At 37.4% G+C, this 22622-nt stretch overlaps 1 protein-coding gene across 1 annotated transcript in view; it reads left to right on the top strand.

The window, feature by feature from the left end:
• asic1c (acid-sensing (proton-gated) ion channel 1c) overlaps window positions 1–22622 on the top strand; it is a gene marked incomplete at its 3' end in the record, with an annotated part of 70268 nt that overhangs the window by 21992 nt on the left and 25654 nt on the right. Inside the window, exon 2 of the mRNA XM_079447666.1 lies at window positions 18131–18830. Coding sequence (XP_079303792.1) covers window positions 18306–18830 — 525 coding nt within the window. The 5' untranslated portion in view covers window positions 18131–18305. The remainder of the gene's footprint in view (window positions 1–18130; window positions 18831–22622) is intronic.

The raw sequence follows: 22622 nt of genomic DNA, 5'->3' as shown, positions 1-22622 counted from the left end.
TGCTGAGAAAACATAACTTTATTATGTGTAACCGATGTACAACATTTTTTCAGGTTCAAGTTGCCAAATTTATGTTTAAACAGACAGGATTTTTATATAGTAACATTTCATATTTTCATTTAACGTTCTCAACATAAATGTTTTGTCACATTAACTAAAAACATTTTCTTTTATCTCTAACAAGATATGAAGTTAACCAATGTGTTTTGTATTGACTATAGTGTAGTATGCATTACTGTAAAACATCATTCCTGCTTGGGTAACATCGGCCTTTGTGTGTTAATTGAATTGCATCTGACTCGGTCCAGTTTAATAAATGTAATTGACACTGTTAATGCCTGCTGACCTGTCAAACATGCCCAGATTTTAAAGCTTTAGGCTAAGCCTTTTCTTAATGAGCCCAAATTGAGCACTTTTACAATCGTCCCTGGCCTTGCCGGTATATTTCAGCAGCGTTTAACGCAATGAAACCCATTTTGGAGTGTTAAGGTTACCGAGTAGTTCTAGCTGCACATTTAATGATTTTTAGGCCGCTAGCTCTTGTTTTGGAAGGGGATAGAATAGCTCACATTGTGTTCTGGATCAATGTCATCGATGGTCTTTACTGTGATGGGAAGCTGTTTTCTCAGTGATGCTGGAAGTGTGTGAGCGCAGATGAATATACGGGGATAGTTGACATCTGAAATCGTCTCTCTGCCAGGGCTTATCTGCACAATACTTTGACTGGGCTGGTGACGCTACAGCTCTATTGTGTTATTGAGTTGGCACGTGGTTGGCGAATGACTCTCGTTTGAGCATTTCTCAACATCTGCTTACTGTCAAAATATGTTGTGCAATCGCAATAATTGCAGCGGCTTTAGATGCTAGAACGGCAATAACAATTCACAGTGATTATATTCTCATTCTCGTTTCAGTTTTCTATTTATTTCTGTGTCACTTGTTTGTGTTTGTTGTTGTTGTTATTATTATTATTGTGTGCATACTTGAAGAGGGAGAAAATAATTAAGTTGGTCATTTATTCACCCACCTTCTCTGGAAAATAAAAAAGATATTTTGAAAAAAGTTTTGTCCATACAATGTTCTTTAAAAAAAAACTTTTAATGGAATGTTGTTTTATTGTATGAAATTTGCATTGTCTGTTTCTTTATTCTTCCTTTCCCTAGCTGAATCTGTTATTTACATGAATGCTATATGTGTTATAGAATTGATGTTAATTATTATTATCCTTTACACGAGCAGGAGAGTGTTTTGTGCTCTGAAGATGACACGTGTGCATTTGTGCGGTAGAACGCTTTAAAACCAATATTTGATTGGGTTTCGTCATTTATTGTTTGTTGTGAATAAAAATAAGTTGTTGTTTACTTGCATACAGTTGACATTTTGGTAAACATTCAAAATGGCTCCGGGGAAAATAGGTTTAAGGAAATGTGTGTTTATTTCACCTGCACTTTCTGACACCAGGGGATATTTAGTGCTTAAATCTTGACAACAGAAATACCCATGAAGCCCAGAAAAAGCAGGATTTCCACTCAAATGTATTTTATCTCTGAAAACACATTGGATAATAAATACAAGGTAAATACGCAAGTATTGCGTACAGATGCAAGAACTGTTGGATTAAACATTTGCATTGTCAAAACTTGGGCTGTTTATGGGCTTGGTGAAAATGATGTGATGTGCGCTATCGCGCTTAAACATGCAACAAAGATGAATTGAAAGTCTTTCTGAATTCTTTGTACGCTTCACATCGAGAACGCTAATTACGCACGTCTTGAACAATGAGTGCCGCTTGCAAACTGCAAGGTCACGGACAAATTGTGATATGTTGAACAAGCTCGCAGATTTGTATTAATGCCCTCAAAGCACTTGATAAACAGCCCAGCGCACTTTCTCATGTAGCAACCCATGCTTCACTCATCAGATAACAATCAAAGATACCGAGGCACACGGTTGCCATGGCAACGGCACACAGCTTCCGACAGTCGGCGATGGGCTTTATTCATTCTAGCACAGTTTTATATCAGTACTAATGGTCTTATCAATAGGCACTTTTTGTATGACAGCCGTCTCGCTTTTTCACTTGAAACGACGCGTGGATCAAATTTATGCCTTTAACGCAGGACTTACATCAAATGATAAACTTTTCATGCAAGATACAAAGGCTGTGAAAATTTAAGAGATGCAATGGCTGTTCTTCAACCAGGTGTTTAATACTGGTTTTATGGAAGGTGAGCGCAGATTTGTGTTCCGTCCTGTAGATCGTGACAGGAGCGAGATGGGCTGTATCAGTCACTTTTATTCTGCGGTTGAGGTCACATTGAGCCATTTATATAATGTTGCCATGAGAACAGTAAAAAGCATCGCAATGATTTTAGTCCCAGGTACGGAAATTTGCAATTATAATGACTTCTGAAAAATTGCCTGTACTAAATTCCAAAAGCCTGCACTAAAACATAGAGATGAATTATTTCCTTTTATATAGACCGGCTGGCCGGAGTTTATAGTTTACTCTGTTGACATTAAATAGCAAAAAGAAGATTTTTCCTGGAAAGGACAGAAGATGATCCTGAAGATCTTATGTCAAAAGTAGATTGGTTGATTGGTAGATTTGATGAGTTTTTTTATGAGAATGTTGTTCAGAGACATTTTTTGGCAAGGTAGATCAAATCTATTTTGATCATTTGAAAATGTTCGTTTTGGTCGAAGAATCAATGCAGTTGCATCATGGCCAGTTCTTGTTTACATTAAGAAAAGTAAAATACCATTTTAATTATATAATTATAGTATATGGTAAAAGAATGGAATCCTATCGGGATAATGATTTGTTTTCCAGATTTGGAGGGTTTTCATTTCTTCCTTCTGTTCTGCTGAGAGCTCTAGGCTCTTTAATGGTCTTTACTATTTCTGTGTGCTGTTCTTCTGTTTTGATGATTATTCTTGGTGTCAGAGACATCTGCAGGCATAGCGAGAACAACACCAACAGGTAAAATAACCACGGAAATATATCAAAATAACTGTAGTCCTATTCGTAATATTGCAATTCTTTTTGTTAAGTTATGTAAAGCTGTATGTTAAAATCGGTACTTGTTACTTTCCAATAGATGTCTGGACTAGTGCATTACATTTTAAGCGCATTCAAATGCTTTTTTTTACATAAAGGGATAGTTCTCCCCAAAAACGAAAATTGTCATCATTTATTCTTCCTCTTGTCATTTCAAACCTGTATGATATTCTTTCCTCTGCAGAAGATATTTTGAAGAATGATGGCAACGGCGGTACCCATTCACTTCTATTATATGGACACAAAATCAAGTCAGTGGGTTCCGCCATTTCTGGGTGAACTATCCCTTTGGGAAACATCAGTATGTGTTGTTGCTTTAAAATAATGCATTTATAGAACATCATTACCCATATGAAATAATTATAATACTGTCCAATGTAAAGAATATTAAATTGTCATGCGATTGTTCGTGTATTTGACTGATCTCCATAGTGGATTATCAGTATACAGCCGCAGAAAGGATTAAACATTTTGGTTCAATCATCATTTTTAGGTGTATTGTAGCCATTCCAGTTCAGTGTCTATTGAATTTCATCAAAATCAAACCTCACGAGTGACAGTCATCCAACAGCAATGTGAAAGACTGACAGCATGACTAGACACATAAAAACTGTGTGGAAAAATCTAGAATTTTGTACTTTTCCTGAATATATATATATATATATGTATATATATTATATACACAATATTACTTACTGTTACTTTGCTTAAAGGTGAATCTCAACTTTCTTTGTAGTATTTGAGGTCTGAACAAATACACAGCATCTTTTGTGTTATTTTCACTTGTTTCACCAGTTTTTATTTTCTGCAAATAAATGCAAAGAGAAACATGGGTATATTTTTATTTGATATTCGGTAGTAGTTCAAAGAATGAAACAAATTATAATTTACCCAAACGCACACTTATTCTGAAAATAGCACCTTCAAAACCATAAAAAATGGATCAAATCGCTGTCCACAAGCAGTATAACATAAGCATTAAAACATAAAAACAAAGCATTAAATAAACAAGTCGTTCACAATTGTCCTTTAGATTGTGAAAAGCTGAAAATGGTCTTTGATTTTTTTTTTCCTGTGGCTGTATATTGTCTTTGAATTTCTAAAATAATTCAACTAAATATTTTATAGTGAGCTACCAAAAAGCTAATAGTAACCAAAAAAAAGTGCATTGAGAAAACCCCATAATTGCAGCGCGAGCTGGTGTGAGAAGCAGTCAATTCATCATGTGATTCGCTGACTCGGGTCTAAGGGGGGATCTTTTCCAGACCATAAATTAGGCAGCGGCGACTCAGTCTCAGTACATCAGAAAATATGGCTGAGGGTAGAGAGCCATTAACTGTCACACATATGCATCGCTACCTGCGTCAAAGTCTTAATGACTGTAGATTTAGAGTTTGTCGGGGGCATTGGGTGCAAAATGTATTCATCGATTCAACATCCAACGGCTACATGGGATGCTTTGGCAAGAACTCCAGATAAACATGATGGCACGTTAAATCTATGCACTCTTTACATTCCTGATTTATTCTCTAGAAGGGCAAATGATGAAACCGGATATGATGCTCTGTTGTCTCAAAAGCTGTCATTGTGTTTGGTTATAAACGGTTCCTCCATAGCTCCACACCGTCTTCTATTACGGTAATGTGAGATGTATTTAAATGATTAGTTTATAAACACTGTAATGTTTTGAAATTTAAGAAAATCAACATCTTTTCAACAGCTACTCGGTGCTTAATTTTAGGGAAATGAAGCAGGTGAAACTCAACAATCGAGGGAGCGACACCACTACATCGCTTCAATTAAAATGAACAAGGCTGTCATTGCGAGCAGCGTGATGTCGTCCTCTTGCAGTCTACATGGGTTTATTTTTGAGTTGTTTTCAATGTGAGAGTTGTTTTCAATGTGTGCGCCGTAAATTATGTGTAACAGGTGCCAGAACATTTAAGTGGAAATCATTTTACAAAAAACTTGCATTTAAAATAACTCAATGTGCGCCGCAAGTCGGGTGGATTCTCTCGCACGATGAGAAAAATATGATTTATAGACCTGGAATTAGACCCAAGGTATAGAGAGATGTATGGCTTAGTAAGTTGTAATAGCCTTACACTACACAGCATTTGTCGTTAGAAACCCATCAAATATTTTTAATTCTTTAAAAATATATATAGTACTCATTTTAACCTAAGGAGGCTGCCATGTTCTTTTTCGATTATGTAAAATGGTTGCACGCACAGGCAGCTGAACTGAACACAAACACACTAATAAGTTCTTTAGTAAATATAAGGTGCTGTAGGATAAAAATATATATAAAAAAGAATGCTAAGAAAATGAAGACACTATTTGGTGTATTTTCATATTGTTGGTCAGAAACACTACAAACATGCATATTAATAAACAAAATCATTGCAAATTTAATATAATGTTTTTAGCCATTATAAAATGCATTTTATCCAGATTTTGACTTTTGGTGTTGATTTATCAACATCAGTAGCTTATTGTCCTCTCTCTCTCTGTCGTTAGCTGACGGGGCTAATATTCATGTGTGCTTCTAATACAGAATAATTAACCAAACCTTATTATTGTGTTTATCAGTATCATTAATGGTCGATGCTGATGTCTTAAATAGCTTTAAACTACCGTCTTTACGACAGTGAAGACTATGATTTAATGCATGTTTACTTTGAACAGATGCTTATTGAACGCGTTCTTCTTTTATGGCTGGCAGGCAGGTTTGTGTCGAGAGGACATACCGCCACCTACTGTCCCTGCGTAGTTATATATCTGATCTTATGTTTTGAGTCATTTATTTTACGGGTTATATACAGAAAACGTGTAGCTTCGCTGTAGCGTTAAGAGAACGTGTTTAGGTTGCATTTGACGTCACAGATTTTGACACAAAAAATGGCGACAGTTACACTGTTTTTTTATTTCACATTTATAAAGTCAATGCCATTGTTAATATGTTAAGTCATACATCTCTCTATACCCAAGGTTCCTTTTAATAATCCAAAAGTATGGCATTTTATTCTTTGATCATTTCGATTCATTACACCAAATAGTTTGATTGTCCAATTGAGCCTGTACGGTTATTTCTGTCAAACGTCAGAATAAGAGGTGTACTGAACATTCGACTCCACGCTGACATTACCAAATTTCCTGCGCTGGTAATTTGCATGTATATGTCACTGCGCGGCCCCTGCGAGAGAAGTCTGTTTGAATTGTGCAAATATCACAACCATTTAAATATCACGTATCATTGATATTCCGCGTCCAGGGTCTGTGGGTTTCCATGGAGAGAAGATGGCGTGGAAAGGAGGGATGCGGTGGGGAATGAACGATGCCTTTGAGCCTGACGCAAATCGATGAGACAAACACGCGGGTCTGAATGTCACCGTTTTCGTTCACCAGAGGACTGTTTAATTACCGCTGACTAACGTCTGGATGAAATATGTCTTAACAGAGTAATAGTGATATCATTACAGTGCCGACTGGCTTGGGTAATATCATCTCGCTTTTTGATGATATTTAAAGGGACAGTTCACCCAAAAAGGAAAATTCTGTCATGATTTACTCACCCTCAAACCTGTATACATGTCTTCGTTCTGATGAACACAAAGATATCTGGTAGAATGTTAGCAACAGAGATGTTTGGGGGCACCGTTGACTACCATAGTAAGAGAAATCATTTGATGTTTATTGTTCTGTTTAACACAGGAGGTATTTTGAGCAATTTAGGAAAGCGAACACGTTTAATTTTCTCTACTATGGTAGTCAATGATGTCCCGGAAATGTCAGTTGCAACTGATAGACGGGAGCTAGTAAAGAAACCGCATTAGAGAGAGTAGCCTTGAGAGGCGCCTGTATGAATGCATATTTACAAACCTTTGATAAATAACATATTGAGGTTTGGAAATTACACTGTCAAGCGAGTGACATCAGCCGGCAAAAGCTTTCAAATGACATGCTTATACAACTCCGTTTCCACAAAAGTCTCCTCACTTTTCACATCTCAGCGTTTCATCCTTGTGCCTTTCAAAATGTCTCCTGTGGTCTTGTCTCACTGTTCTGTTTTAATAGAAACATGTAGCAAAATGCTCTCGTAGATTGAATGAGATTTTATTCGGGATAGGGGACGGTGGATTCTGTCATGCAGGGGACGTCTGAACTTCAAATGATAGTTTTGGCTTTGGGAAGCGGCTGTCAGGACCGTTCGGAGGTTGTGTTGTGAACTAAAACGGCTCATTTGAGGTGAATGAGAATAGGGGTGCACTGCATGAGTTCAGGTATATCAGATGTGTGTTCAACAGGGGACACTTCCCAGTGAATGTACAGGATAAATGATGACCGAGTGTGTATTTTGGGTTATTATGAAATTTGATTGATTCTTTTGCTCCCCTCATATCAATGAGCGCCTACATGCACAGTCTTGCGCCGATAAAGCTGATATATGTAAGGTCACGTAAACGCATAAACCCTTTTTTTTATCGTGGAAAGGTCATAAACGGCTTAAGCAAAAACCGATGGTAGTTTAAGTGTTTTGCCCATTACTCCAAATTTGCACTGCATGTTAACACCTTTACTGGTTTTCTCTGTATTGTTTATGTGCGCATGTCGGAAAGCGAATGGTAAAATGACGTAATAACGTATAAAAGTCCGCTCTCGTCTCGTCTAGAAATATCAAAATGAAGAAATATGGTTGAATATGGAGGTACTGCAGACATGAGAAGAGAAAAATACAGCTTCTGACGTTTACCTGCTATATTTTCAATTACTAAACAATCGACGATGACGTCACTATATGCAAGAAACCCGGCAAGTCTCAAACTTCGGTGTAAACGTTGTTTTCTGTGTAGCTGGTTTATTACTAACACGTGAAAACAGGTTTCTTTATAAGCTGATTTTCGAAAGATATTAGATATTTTTGTATATGTAAACGCACTCATTATAAACCAGTATGAGGTGATTCTGCAAAACACAAGTGTGGTGAGGAAGGCGGGACGAGAGCCGTGACGCGGGGCCGGTGGCGTGAGTGATAAGTGGAAGCAGCTGTGCGCGCACCGGTCCCGCATCTTATCACGGAGGAGATTGGGAGCTTAAAAGGATGTTCGGCAGGACTGTTGACGAGAGAGGACCGGGCCCGAAACTGTGTTTAGTTTGTGTATGTTTTATGGCCGGCAGTCTACCGTGAGGTGGCTGCCGGTTTGTTCAGTGTTTATTGTTTATTTAATTAAAGTTTTTATTGTTCAAATGTTCGCCGGTTCCCGCCTCCTTCCTTCCCTTCTTACGAACTTTATTACAACAAGTGCGTAGATATTTTGAAGAAAGTACAACATTGACTTCCGTTATCTGGACACAAATCCAATGAGACATTTCACAAAATATCTTTTGTGTTCCACCGAAGAAAGACTCGTACACGGTTTTGATTGACATGAGGTTGAATAAATGTTTTATTTTCGGGAGAACTATTCCTGTAAATAGACACCATTTGAACAAACTGTTAAATTATCATCTTGGCCATCAAGTTTTCAATGTTCTCAAAAAGAATCTAATGAAAGTCCTGCAGATAAATTAAATTGGAGATTAATGCCACATTTTCATTTCGATCCAGACAATTCGATCCACCCTCCTCCAAAAATGCAGACGGCATCTAGATCCATATCCAGACTCGAGGTCGATATTCAGAGTCCAACATTTGATTAAGAACTTTGAAAGACATCTGCAGATCAATGTATAACCTCACCTCTCCCATAAACCACCTGACAATCTAGTCTTTGTTCCTGGTAGGTTCCCTGCGCTGTAGTACGCGCATTCCCTCGCCTCGGTCCGTGGTCGGAAGCGATGACTCACCCCCTCGCAGGCTGCGGCCGTTCCCCGCGGCCACTAGAGAGGAACGCAGCATCCACCTTTATTATTGCGACGCAGACCTGAGCCCTGTGAAATGACTGTAATTACCTCGCTCCATTCACTAGCTAAATATAACCACGGCGGGGACGGGAAAACCTAACGTTTTATCACATACATCCATTTACTCGTGTGTTTGATCCGCAGAGCCCATTTTCAGGAAAATATTTCTTATAGCACTCTGTGGCATTTAATATACTCTCTGTAACCCTGCTGTGGCTAAGGAGGTGTTGATGGATGCTCTGAATGCTGGGTGAAGGACTGATGGCCGGTGCTGGATGAAATCCATATATCTTTCATGGCAACATTGTGTACAAAGAGCACAGGAAACAGCAATTTTTCAATCTGCCGGCATCCTGTGCTCGCTTAGCCGTGTCTGGAACCGGGAGTCAGGTTGTCTTGGGAAATACTCAGATAAGGAAGGTTTGTCTTGATACGTAGTGTTGCAGTGTTGCTGAATCCAAAGTGATTTGGATTCAAATGAGCGTGTGTGAGGATGTGTAGCCGTGCAGATGGAATAATGCAGGTCTGCTGTGGCATAAGATGCGTTCTCAGAGCTTAATAAGGTTTAACTCTATATCATTTATAACATGACTTCTAAATCTTTCTCTTGACCGTCATTTAAGAGTCGAGAAAAAGAAAAAGGAAAGCTTTTTTGGATGATTTATTTTGTTGCCATTATTGGAAAGGAAACCGTTTGTAATATCGTTCTGCCTCTCTCATGCAACTTCCGCCACCAAGCCCTCGTCTTTCTGCACCTGTCATAGAGAAAACGTTACACAATCCAATTAATTCCTGATAGATGAAACACTTCCTACATTTTCAATTCTCATTAAATTTACTGTGGCACTTTGAAACGTTTCACAATATGGAAATAAAACCGCTCTCAAAGGCTGTTTCATATCCACATAACATAGACAGTGTCAAATTAAAGGCGCACGGAGCTAGCAAAATATAATATAATATAATGTTTACCCAAAAAATTTAAAATTCTCTCATCCGTTTACTCACCGTCATGTATACATACAGTATATTTGTTCTGCTAAACACAAAGAAAGAAATTTGGAAGAATGTCAACAGACCTCATCCCCCATTGACTCCCATAGTATTCAACCTGAGGGTGAGTAAACGATGAACTATACGTTTAATTTAGTTTCGTTTTTCTTGAATTCATCTGAAAATGGTAACACTTTACAATAAGGTTGTGTTTGTTTGACATTAGTTAATGCATTAGCTAACAATGAAGAATGCGTCTACTGCATTTATTCATGTCAATGTGCATTTTTGCATTCACTAATTCATTTTTAAAATCTAAAGTTGTGTCTGTCGACTTTAGTAAATGCACAATGAACTAACATGAATGAATATGCTGGCATTAATTTACAATAAGAAAGGTTCATAAATGCTGAAAAGCTATATTATTCATTGTTAGTTCATGTTAGCTAAGTAATTTACCAATGAAGTGTCAAATGCGCTTCGAAGTCGAACATTTTTCCGTCATTCCAGAACCTGCTATTGAATTGCAGTGGGTTTTGTCTCGAACTCCAAAGAGACGCCTGATTATGTGCCTTCTGAGAACCGCAGATAAGAAACCGGCTTCATTTGGGTGACTCATCATCACCGCTGAAAGAAATCATGTTTTTACGTCCCCCCCAGAACTTTAATTTTCATCATGCTCGCTGTATAAAGTTTGATACTCCAATCGCAGTTTGATGTAATACCATTTCCTCCGAGATTAAGAACAAAACCTCACCGTGTTGTTCGAGATATTATGTTTGATCAACATTTACTTTCAAATATTCTGAGTGATGTCACAGTACCGTACACAAGTTTCGCTCTTTCTCATCCAGTTGCAACTTTCTTCATCTCCAGACGTTTTTGCCTCCTCTGCAGTTTTCAGAGTAAAACCCTCCTGCCGAGGCAGTTCAAGTTGTACACCAACGCTGTATTTTTGTATTCAATTCTGAGTGCCTTCATGTACTTGTTTCTTTGCATATCAGGTCAGATTAGCCTAAGAATAAAAACTGACCTGTCTTCTCAATGATTTTGGACATTTCAAGTTTCAGTAAACCACTGATAGTCGAGCCTCCTAAAACTGAACATTAATATAACTACATTCAATCATTTAGAAGGGTTGTGATGCCAAAGAATAACTACTGTAAAAAACTGCAATAAATACTGTGGCTTTCTATGTTTGACCAATCAGCATCAAGTAATGTTATTTTTAATAATGATGATGCATTCACTTTGTTACACTAGTTTAATATTTTCGTAAAATAAAATTGTACGCAGGTATTATTTTTCACCAAAAAATGGTGCTTGCTTCACCCTGGTGTCTCAAAATGTGTGTTTTCATAACTTCATGCTTTGACATAGTTATTGAATGTAATCTAAAGTAAAGCTATTATATTTATATATAATAATATAAATAAATCCAATGGTGTTGACGGCAAGAATTTGGAAAAAGACGACATGCACCGATATGTACATTTCGGTCGATAACCGATATATTGGCCGATATACAGTATCTAGATATTAATATACAATTCCCTGAGACTGGAACAAAAAGTGGACAACAGCTTTTATTTGAAAACATTGACTGCAGAAAACAAAATAACGTTAGATCTTTTTTCCTCTGAATATCAGGTACAAATCATACTTTACACTAGTTAACAATTCTTTGACCTTCCAACTTTTTTGGTACATTTGTTTAAATTTAATCAACAAATTAAAGATGTTCTTCCATAGCAAACCCACGTGTCTTAACAGGTCTCAAGACAGAAAGCATTCAGACAGCAGTCTGATTCAAACAATATGCTTTTGTTCCTATAATGTACACATTCATAAATACTGTATCTACATCAACTATGTTTTTCTAACAGCAGTAAGTGAATGGTTAAGACTGAACGTTTTTTAACTGTGAGCAGCTGAAGTTATTTATGATTTATATAATATATCGACCTATATATTGTTATCGGATGACATTAAAGATGACCATTTATCGGTCGATACTGATGTGGCCGGTATTTATTTTTTAGTGCACCCCTAAAACAAACCATTATTAATATAATAATAATTTTATATAATTAACATTTTATATTTACTAAATAAATTAGCATAAGAGGCATTGATAGTTTTGGTTAGATTTCTTTTATTTGTATGTATTATTTATTTTAGTTTTTTTGCTTTCGCTTAGCTTTTTTTCCACAATGAACGGTCAATAGATAAAAAGGATCTTTGGGTTCACCATCATTTAAAATGACACTTAAACGCTTAAACTGAAATGGTGTCTTGGAACAAGATATTGTTTTGTGTTCATATAATGAGGGTCAATATTGTTTGGTGACCAACATTCTTCTAAACATCATCTTTTGTGTTCTGCAGAAGAAAGAAGTGAAGAACTAAATGATTGGACTATCCCTTTAACGTTCACATTTCACAGAAACAATAACATCATACAGCTTTGCATTGATAGTTATATATCGTATCAATCGTAACTTAAATTTTTGGGGTGAACTGTTTCTTTAAACCCTATGTTCTTCTGTTGTCAAATTGCGCCCTGCCGACTTCTGATAGTCTTTTTGAGCTACGTGCATAACTTGTGAAGAATGCTTTTAGACAGACATGATAATTCTTTCGTATTTTAAGTTAAAAGGTCAGAAATTATTCACCACATGATACAATCATTAGTCTAAACATCCTTTGGGATCTCTGAGTCAGAAGTGGAGAAAGCGGCTTCTTTTTCATTAAAAGGGCTTTAAATGTACATTTGCATATTCCGCGTTTGACGGACTGACGTTAGACATAAATGATTATGAATTTATGAATGTAGATTTATGCCCTCCGCTACAGCCCCTGAATTACTTTAAATCTGAAGATTATAATTACCACCATTTACTGTCGAAGAGAGTCTTACTCACCGCATGTTGTTATCGATGACACATTATTTGCTTTCCAGCTGAATTTTACCACCCCGCTCATAACGCTCGAGGGCATCTGGTTTTGTTTTGATGGCCCTTGAAACCTTGCTGGTTGTTCAGAATGAGAACGTGGGATGTTTACTCAACTCACGCTTCTGTAGACAGCAAGGTACAGTAGAGCGAATATATTAGCACCGGCCTCTGTTTCCTTTTAACAAGCTCTCCACATCCGGCCCGAGAGACGTTTTCCAACTCACTTCTACATCGTCTTCCCTCTGGCTGTTGGGGAACAAAATGTATTTTATCAAACGTCTTTTTTTCTGTCAAACATTAACGTCTTCTCTTTTGTGTATATTTGCGGGTTATATTCTCTATTTTGTGCATTAGATTTAAGACTTCTCAAGTCATATGTAAGCTGTTTTTAGAAACATAAAGCAACAAAACACTGTTTAAAAATATGATGACTGAGATTTGGAAGTAATGTTTTCGATGTGCTTTTGCTTTGTAGATATGAATGATCAAATTAAATCCTGAAACATAAATTGGAAATTTCTGTTTAAATAAGCTACGATAATCATTTTTGACATCTGAAGTGCTGCAACTGTCCCATATTTTGGTGTTTTTGAGCAAAACATTCCCCATAACCCAGCGGGGAGCACAGTCGCCTTTCTATATCCATGTTCTCATTAAAGGCTGGCGTCTGACACAAACATTTGTGATAAGGCCACTTCACAAAGCGGGAAAGGCTCATTAGCTCTCAGTTCAATCTCATGGAATTCTTCTTTATATTGTTTCCTCTGGGATTGAAAAGTCACCTTTTTTCAAATGCAAATTCATTTCTTAGCTTGAAATGAGTGTCAAAGCTATAGGAAAGCTCTTTATGTTATGTGTAGTCTATATACGGAATGTTATGAGTAACATCTGCACCTTGTGCTTCTGGTTTCTCATTAATCTTTCTTTTTTTATTACGGCTAACACGGAGTTGCCATTCTCACGTCTCTAATAAAGTTAATTTAGTAGACTTTCAGTTGTATTTAAATGTACGCACATTAAAAATGTTTTTTTATAATTGTGCAGTGTTATTCAAAAGTGATCCTTTATAGAAATGTGACCAATACATTGTATGGGTCAAAACGATCTGTTTTTCTTTTTAATCATTAGGATATTAAAGATCATGTGTCATGAAGATATTTTGTAAGTATTTTACCGTAAATATAAAAACTATTACCGTTAGCTTTCCTGTAGCTCAGTGGTTAAAGCATGGGGTGTCAACACCATGGCCGTGGGATCGATCCCATTTACTTAGAAACAAATTGATAGGATATGCAATGTATGTTTGGATAAAAGCGTCTGCCAAATGCATAAATGTAAATAAATAAATAAATGCGCTGGAGTGGATTCAGCAAAATCATGAACAAAAATGGCTTCAAACTTTACTCGCTGCTGCCCGCTTTTTGGTATCTGTGTTTAGAATTTCACTTTTCAGGTTCATCTATTTTCCACAACGTTATTACAGCGGTAAGCGAATAGTGTTAAAACAAACCTGTTTCTTCTTAGCAACAGCTGATGGACAACTTCAAAGGCCATCTTCTCAATGTTTCTACCCTCGGATTACAGATTTTAAAATGGTTGTAGACCTAATATTGTTTTATGCTTACAAACCATACATCATCATCATCAAGCTGAATAAATAAGCTTTCCATTATGTATAAATCTCGATATAATTTTTTTTACCGGTTCTGTGGTCCAGGGTCACAAATATATTATTGAAGATGTGTTAAACATGTTGTTTGCTTGTTTCACAGTTGAGCTTGAAGTGTAGTTTTATTGAGGCTTGTCAGGTGTGGTTTCCCGGACAGGGATCACGCTAGTGCCAGACTAATATTAATCTTATAGGTATATCAATCCAAAGCAACTTCAATCTTAAAATAAATGTGTGCGATTGTCCATCTTCATAAAAAACAATGTTGTTAAAAATGACTTTAATATGCCAATTTAACTAGATCTAGTCCTGGTTTAAGCTAATCGCTGTCTGGGAAACCACTCCGGGTAGCAAAATTACCACAGTACTAGAGACGGACAAAAGCTGACAAGCTTTTAATGCATTTTTTGTATTAAAACAACGTGTTCTTTGCACTTTTTGTATTTGTCAAATAAATCTCTTAAATTAAGTGTTTTGTCCACTTTGTACCATACACCCTTTTTTAATGGTTTAATCTTCCCAAAGCGAGCATTAAAAGCGAATATTTTACAGATACTTGATACCGTCTGGACATCATATTTGTCCACAGTTGCATGTGCTCTATAAGGGATGCGAGTGTATTTAAGGCCTTTTGTGTGCAGTTTGATTCAAATAAATACTGGACTCAGCAGGTACAATTACCACCAGGAGGCAGCATTGAACGTCCTTAGGCTATAATGTTAAATGTCAAGCTGCAAATCATTGCATTTGATGATGAGTCTTACTGATTCTCACTTTGTGTACACCAAGTTAATCTACATTCATTCATCTTGTTTATGACTCAATGTATTGTGAAATGTCATACATAACTAAATATAACCCATCGTCATTTTGAGGTCTCTGTCTCTCCAGTTCCTTTGCTTGATAGATTTTCTGTTGGACTCTTGCACACTTTAAGGCGTCTCTTTCATGGCTCTAAGTGGATTTGGCAATCTTCATATACTAACGTTGACATTTCCTGCATGTCTGAGAAACGGTGTGCCGGATATGAAAGAGCGTGCTGGCTGAGATCAGTAATCTAAACACGCGTGAATGCGGCTCTCTCGCTGTTGTAAGGGCCCAGGCTTGTGAAATGCTGATGTGAGGGATCCAGCATGTTGAAGCTTCGGATTGGATCCGGCATTATGTGAGAGTATGCTGGGCTTCAGTGATTTCAGGAGTGCACGGATGAACGGCGAGAGAGCGAGATTAATTGCTGAAATTGCTGTGGTTAGTGTAACTGGTTTCCTACAGGCCTGAGCGCTCGGGCGTGCCGCCGTGCACACTCCTCGGTCATTCATAGTTGTTGGGAAATGATTTGTATTTGTTTCTTCAGGAAGACAATATAACTGAACACACAGTAAGTGTTAAGATGCATTGGTGTAAAATGTACATACAGCTTGAACAATCGTTTGACCCCTGGTATTATTTGATATATATGAACTTCATAACCCTCTTTTTAAAGTTTCTTTTATGCTTTTTAGTAATTTTATGCTAAATAAATCCAGTTTCATATATGTATCAATATTCTTTATTAAGATTGTCCGTAATGCAATGCTTTTCAGCTTCATCGATGAGGTAAAACATATGTTTTTGTATTTGTTATACGATTTTGTGTGTATGTGTATAACCTTTTGATCTAAATGTTGTGTCAACAAAAGATAATTTTTGAAATACATTTGTGTTTTTTATTACAGAACAATCCAGACTAGAATCTTATAAAATAATTGTGAGATTAGAAGCATTAAAGTTTGATTTGAACCATTACTTAAACTTAGATTTGGCTTCACTCAGTCAGATGTCAAAGTTATGTTTTCAGTTATGTGTGGTGATTTTGTGTATTTTAAATAAATCATGAAATAAAATGATTGTTGGGTTTTCACAGACAGGATAACAATTGTTTTTTATATGGAAGACTGAATAATGATGGAAAAAAGCGATCAAAGTGAAATTAGCTTTTTTCAATGTTTCAAATTTGTCATGTGGAGAAAAACATAATGGTGCGAACATGTTTGTTTCTTTCATCACAAATCTTTGATACAGATGACTGAATAATGAAGAAGAAAAAAGCAGTCGATGTGAAATTAGTTGCATTTACAATGTTTGAAGTTAGTTATGTGGGGAAAAATATAATTGTGCCAATAAGTTTGATTCTTTCATTACAAAACAAACAAATGTTTTAAATTAAACAACAAAAGCAATCAATAAAAGGCCAGAATAGAAGTTGTTGAAAACGTATTGAAGCTGGTTGATAAAATCACAAGATAATGTTTCTGCCGTGGGTGACTATACTAAAGCGGTATAGTCTGAAAGAACTATACTAAAGACTTTTGATTCGTTTAGGATTTTAAGACATCATTTCCATTTCTGTTAATCCATAAACTGTAAACATTGCTCTAGTTATGGAGCTAGTTTCCAGTAACTTACTGTAGATTTAAATTCATGTAATTTATTGGCAACAATTTGTTCAAAGATAAATGAATATTAAACATTAACAAGTCTTTATCTTACCAGAAAAAAACGATAAAATAACAACCTCATGCAAAGCATTCTGGGAACCAGAAATCCACAAACCTTTTTCTGTTTTTTTTCTAATTTTGGTTCCCAGAATGCTTTGCATGAGGCTGTTATTTTATTTTCTATGTTATTATATTTTTTTCTGTAAGGATAAAGACATGTTAATGTTTAATGATCATTTATCTTTGAACAATCGAAACAAATGGTCAGTAGAAATCACAGTATTACTGCAGCAGTTTGCCAGTAACTTACTGTAATTTCTACAGAAACTTTTTACAGTGTTGTTTTGATATGTTTTCTATCATTTTGAAAAAGAAATACATTCATTTATTTTCTTTCAGCTGTTTTGCGGGTGACTAGAATGAATAGATCATCAGATATTTGAAGTCAGTCAGTAAGATTGATGTCCTCTTAGTGTGCGGATGTAACTGATGATAAAAATGTAAATCAATATCTGGGAATTTGTGTCCCGACTAGTGTTATATGCAGGGTTTACATTTCCTGTGTGATCCCTGAGTATCTGCAAGTAGATTTTTAATCTATTTTCTGTCAGGGTGCTTGGCCATGCAAAACGTAAGGATGTGGTTGTCTGTCCATGTGTTGCTAGGGTGCAGTTGCTAGGGTTTTTCTAAATGTATTTAATGCATACCTATGGTCGGCGGGGTGTTTTGAGTGATCGGTGTGTGTCCGCTTACCGACCCAGAGAATCGCCGAATGTGGCTCCGGTCCCTCATTCAGTGCTTGGGTTTTTTTTGTCTAACAGTATAAAGTTGTAGTTTTCAGTAACGTTGAGTTGTCTTTCATGTCCGTAGCGCAAAAGATGTATCATAACCTACAGACACATTACCTGACATTTCTCTCTGCTTTCAAACTGCTATTGAATTTTTAGCCTTCTTCATTGATTATTTTCTATAGTTTCACTTGAGCATCTTCTCGCCCTTTCTTTATCTGCTGAGGGACTGAGTTTCACCCCATACGAAACCCAATATTCGTCTCTATTTGCCCTGCAAGAACACACAAAACGGAAACCGCCGTCAGCAAAAACGCGGGCGGCTCACGTTTCCAAAACCTCCCCGCATGGAAAGAGGGTGTTATGAGCTAGAACCGTCCCAGACTGCACCACCCACACGTCCCAACCATCCTGGATAAGACCCACAAGTTTGAAAACCTCCTTTCAATCGCAAGAATGGGCACCGCCGAAGAAGACGAGCAGCCGCGGCCGTCCGACATCACCGTGTTTGGAGCCAACTGCTCCCTTCACGGCCTGAGCCACATCTTTTTGCCGGGTGGAGTGACCGTCAGACGTCTGCTCTGGGCTGGAGCTTTCATCTCCTCCCTCTCCTTCTTCCTCTACCAGGTGGCCGGGGCGGTGATGGACTACTATAGCTATCCTCACGTTACAATCTTGGATGAAATGGACAGCCCGCTCATGTACTTCCCGGCCATCACTATGTGCAACTACAACAGCTTCCGACGCTCCAAGATGGTGAGGAACGATCTGTTCTGGATGGCCGGATTGCTCGGTGTGGAGCAGAGCGACTTTGACGACTTCATGACGGCGTTGGGGCAGCCACTGGACGAGAGCAAGTTCTTTCCGAGCAAGACCTTCAACATGCTGGAGTTTGTGCAGAGGACCAGTCACAGCATCGATGAGATGCTTCTGGATTGCAAGTATCGTGGAAAGGATTGCGGGCCGGAGAACTTCACGACTGTGAGTATGATCGGGACATTGGATTCTTTATGTAAAGCAATTAAGTTATTAGCTCAAAGGGCAAATTCAGTCATTAAATAAAGATCACAGTGTTTTCAATTTTGTATTAGACAATAGTACGCATGGGTAGCCAAGCGACTAGGTTGAGTTTGATTGTTGTTTAATTAAAAACCTCACATGATCATTGATTTTCTTTCTCCTGCTCGGTTTCTGCACGGAATCAACCGGAAATCTCGTCAAGATACAAGTAGCTTAATATTTATTCTGTTAGAAAACATCTTAGTCTACCAGCGAGTGACTGTCAAGATGAGGGAAGCTAAAAGAAGGATTGCATTTCAATGATACGGCTCATTGATTTGAGTAATGAAAGCGGAGGAGCACCCCGGGTCTGTTGCTCGAGAAGGAATCTGTCCTTTACACCCATATCTGAAACTTCATCTTTTCCATCACAGAAGCCCAGACCTGATGTTTGACCATCACAAGTGATGCTAGATCAGTCCTCTCTCTTCTCTGTGGAATTTAGGGCTCTAATGCGATGGAGCTTTCATCGTCCTTGCTTTCATCGGACTTTCGATTTTAGCTGAATATCGGTAATTCAAGTTGCCCAGTCAGCTCTAAGTATAGAGAGATTTGATTAAATATGTATGAACGCCTTCATCGCCTGCATGTTTTCCAAGCCTTGGGCATGGGGGTCTGATAGTCTGACTGAGATCATTAGCAAGAAACCTATCCATCAGTCAGACGCTAATGCTGTTGAGCGTCGCTTTAGCCCGTGATGGAACTTTTAATTGCTTCATTAATATGACCAACCCCCCCAAAAATGATGCTGTTTGTTTTGTATATTTTATCTAGCATCAAGTGCAATGCACATGTTCCAATATTTCAGTTGCTCCAAGACTAAAATGAGATCCAACATAATAATAGATGGCGTAGTCGATAAGGTGGTGAAGTCATTTTCGCCTGCGTTCAGTGATTGTATAAAGTGCCTAAAAGCAATACTTGAGTAAAAGTACACATATCTTGGCAGAAAATTACTTTGGTAGAAGTGAAAGTATCCTTTAGAACATGACTTGAGTAAAAGTCTTAAAGTAAAAGATATTATTGTACAAAAGTATCAAAAGTACTTTTCTATCAAATCTACTGAAGTATTTAAAGCAAAGTTGAAGCAAACGTAAAATAACGTTCTTTACTTTATAACTTATTATTCCCCTTTTGCACTTGGACATTGAGGTTTAACCAATGATTGTTTCTGCATTGTCATGGTGACCGGATCGCCGACTTGTCTATTTCAGTTCTGTTTCTATGCTTTTATTTTGTAGAAACAAACATGCTTAGGGGAAATGTATGACAGTAAAAGTATACATTTGGTTCAGGATATGCAGTGGAGTAAAAGTAAATGTCTGAAGTAAAGTATACAGATACTCCCAAAAAATACTGTACTTAAGTATTTTTACTTCGTTACATTACAAAACTGCCTTCGTTGTATTTGATATCAAGTGTTTTATTCTGAAGCATCTGCACAACCGCCTCTTTGATGTACAGTAAATGTGTACAGCTTGTGTCTTGATGAAATTGTCAAGCTGTTGTCCAGACCGGAGGCTAATTGTGTTGTTGGCAGGTGCTGTGTCTACATAATGTCTTTCATTAAGGTGTGTGAGGTTTCCCATGACAGGATTCTCTTTCAATATTGTGGTTCGGCCTAATCAATGCAACAAACAAGACTGTTGTCTCCGTGTTTTAACATTACGACAACACTCAGATTATTAAAAGAACAGTTCATCCAAATTTGAAAACAGTTCGCTCAATTTGCTCATTATTCATGTGAACTGAAACTACCACAATTCATATTAACCGTATTGGAATGACAAAGCATGTGATATTTTGGTAGTTTAACTTGCTTTAGTTTTCTCCAAATGATTGCAAATAAAAAAAACATTTGGAATTTGGGTGAAATGTTGTCACTTGTTTACAGAATGAAACCGAAAGGATCATTTTACTTGAACACACATAAATAGTACACTTTGAAGAACTGAAATTTATTTTAAAGTGGTCTGTGTTTGACTTTTTATATTGAAATGTCTTCATATTATCTTATGGGGGTCAACGTTATGACAGCAAATGACTCCATTGGGTTAAAATGTCTTTGGTTTTCTCTCATGAACACATTCACATTTTTAGCGTTTTGAGTTTTCTTTGATAACTTCAAATGTAGTCGGTTCTCATGTGTCTTTTGTTTTGAGTTTTCAATCCGTCATTGGGATAAGAAGGACACTTGGGGTAAATGAACCCGTTGAAATGTTTATATTTGATCCAACAAGGATTTTAGCGTATGTGTGTTTCGTCACCAGTCACGCAAGAACAAGTGTATCTAGGATGGCGTGAGGGTGAAGTGTTCAGATTGCAGTGTTTTTCCTAAAAATGGTCATTTGTTGCATCAGCCATTTTGGAGTTTCACATGGCCAATAAGGTTTATTTATGGTGCCATATTTACGAAGTCAAACAACCAGTGGAGATGGTATCAGATGGTACTTTGAAATATGCCATGCTGAATTCTTAAATTAGTTGTGTAAATGGTTTCTTATATCAACCCCCCCCGTTGTTATCAGATTTTAGGAATGGTGAAAATTATATATTAAATATCCCTCTAATGATTTGTGCTATGGATTCATTAGGAAACAGGACCTGATTAAAATGTATTAACAGAGCATAATATCAAAAGGAAGCTGGTCAGGTGAATATTACATTTCTACTGATGCTGCATAAATGGTTTTGTTTGTGTTTGTTTTATTGGGAGCTATGATGCCCAGCAGCGGCTTTAATGTCTGTGTAATGGCTAAATGGACTAGTCAGTTAAGAATGACTCACAATATTAGCTCCCTGCCAACTTGGCAACCCAAGGCAACAGTGTAAAGAGTATTATAGCTTATGTTCTGGTCACTCCAGGGTAATTTTGCGATCAAAACAGCATGACTACGCAACGGCACAGACACAAAAGCTGTTTTACAGTCACACCACTCCGCATTGTGACCGCCTGCTATTGCCATTTAGCGTTCTTTGTTTCATAATGCAAAACAAAGCTTTAGTTTCCCAAGGCACTACAATCACTTTTATATTTAATTGTGTTTGTGCATTGTTGTTTGCTTGTGCGTCAGACAGACGGATGGATAACCTGATAGATGGATGGACATCATAAAGCGTTAGCTGATTCAGGGATTGTGTTGCATTGGATACTGTACGTCATGGGCTTGTTCTGAAAAGAAGGCATGTCTGATCAGATCTCATGATGATTGGTTATTCTGTATCCGTGGTTTTCCAAATGAAAGGAATATGGACACTGGGTTTTGTGAGATGTGTTGGTGTAAGGATATGATGAGATGCCCTGGCGCTTGCGTTCGAGCTGGATTAGGGTGAGGCTACGGATGAAGTGATTTGGGGATGAAATGTATGGATGTGTCATTGATTTAGTGGCGCAGTGAGAGATGGAGTGAAACAGAAACAGGATGCATTGGATCCCTGCTGTTTCCATCTTAGTCACACACCAAACAGCTGCCCACACTAATGAGCTTGTTTCTGCCAGCCGGGTATCTGAATCACTCGGAGACGCACGCGGCAGCCCGAAAACCGCTAATTTCCCACACCAGACAGAGGTCTTTAACTGGACTAAATTAGACTTTTAATGGCTTTAAGTTAACAAAGTCTCTTGTATTTCTTGAAAAACCCAAAGTGCACCTGGAGGGCACCTTTTATTAGACCCATAACACATTTGTCTCTAAATAAATTTCCACTCAGGTT

Source organism: Barbatula barbatula (genome assembly GCF_947034865.1).
Source record: "Barbatula barbatula genome assembly, chromosome: 23".
NCBI classification, from domain to species: domain Eukaryota; kingdom Metazoa; phylum Chordata; class Actinopteri; order Cypriniformes; family Nemacheilidae; genus Barbatula; species Barbatula barbatula.
Note: the sequence above shows the minus strand (reverse complement) of the source record. Positions and strands in the feature narration are given on the sequence as shown.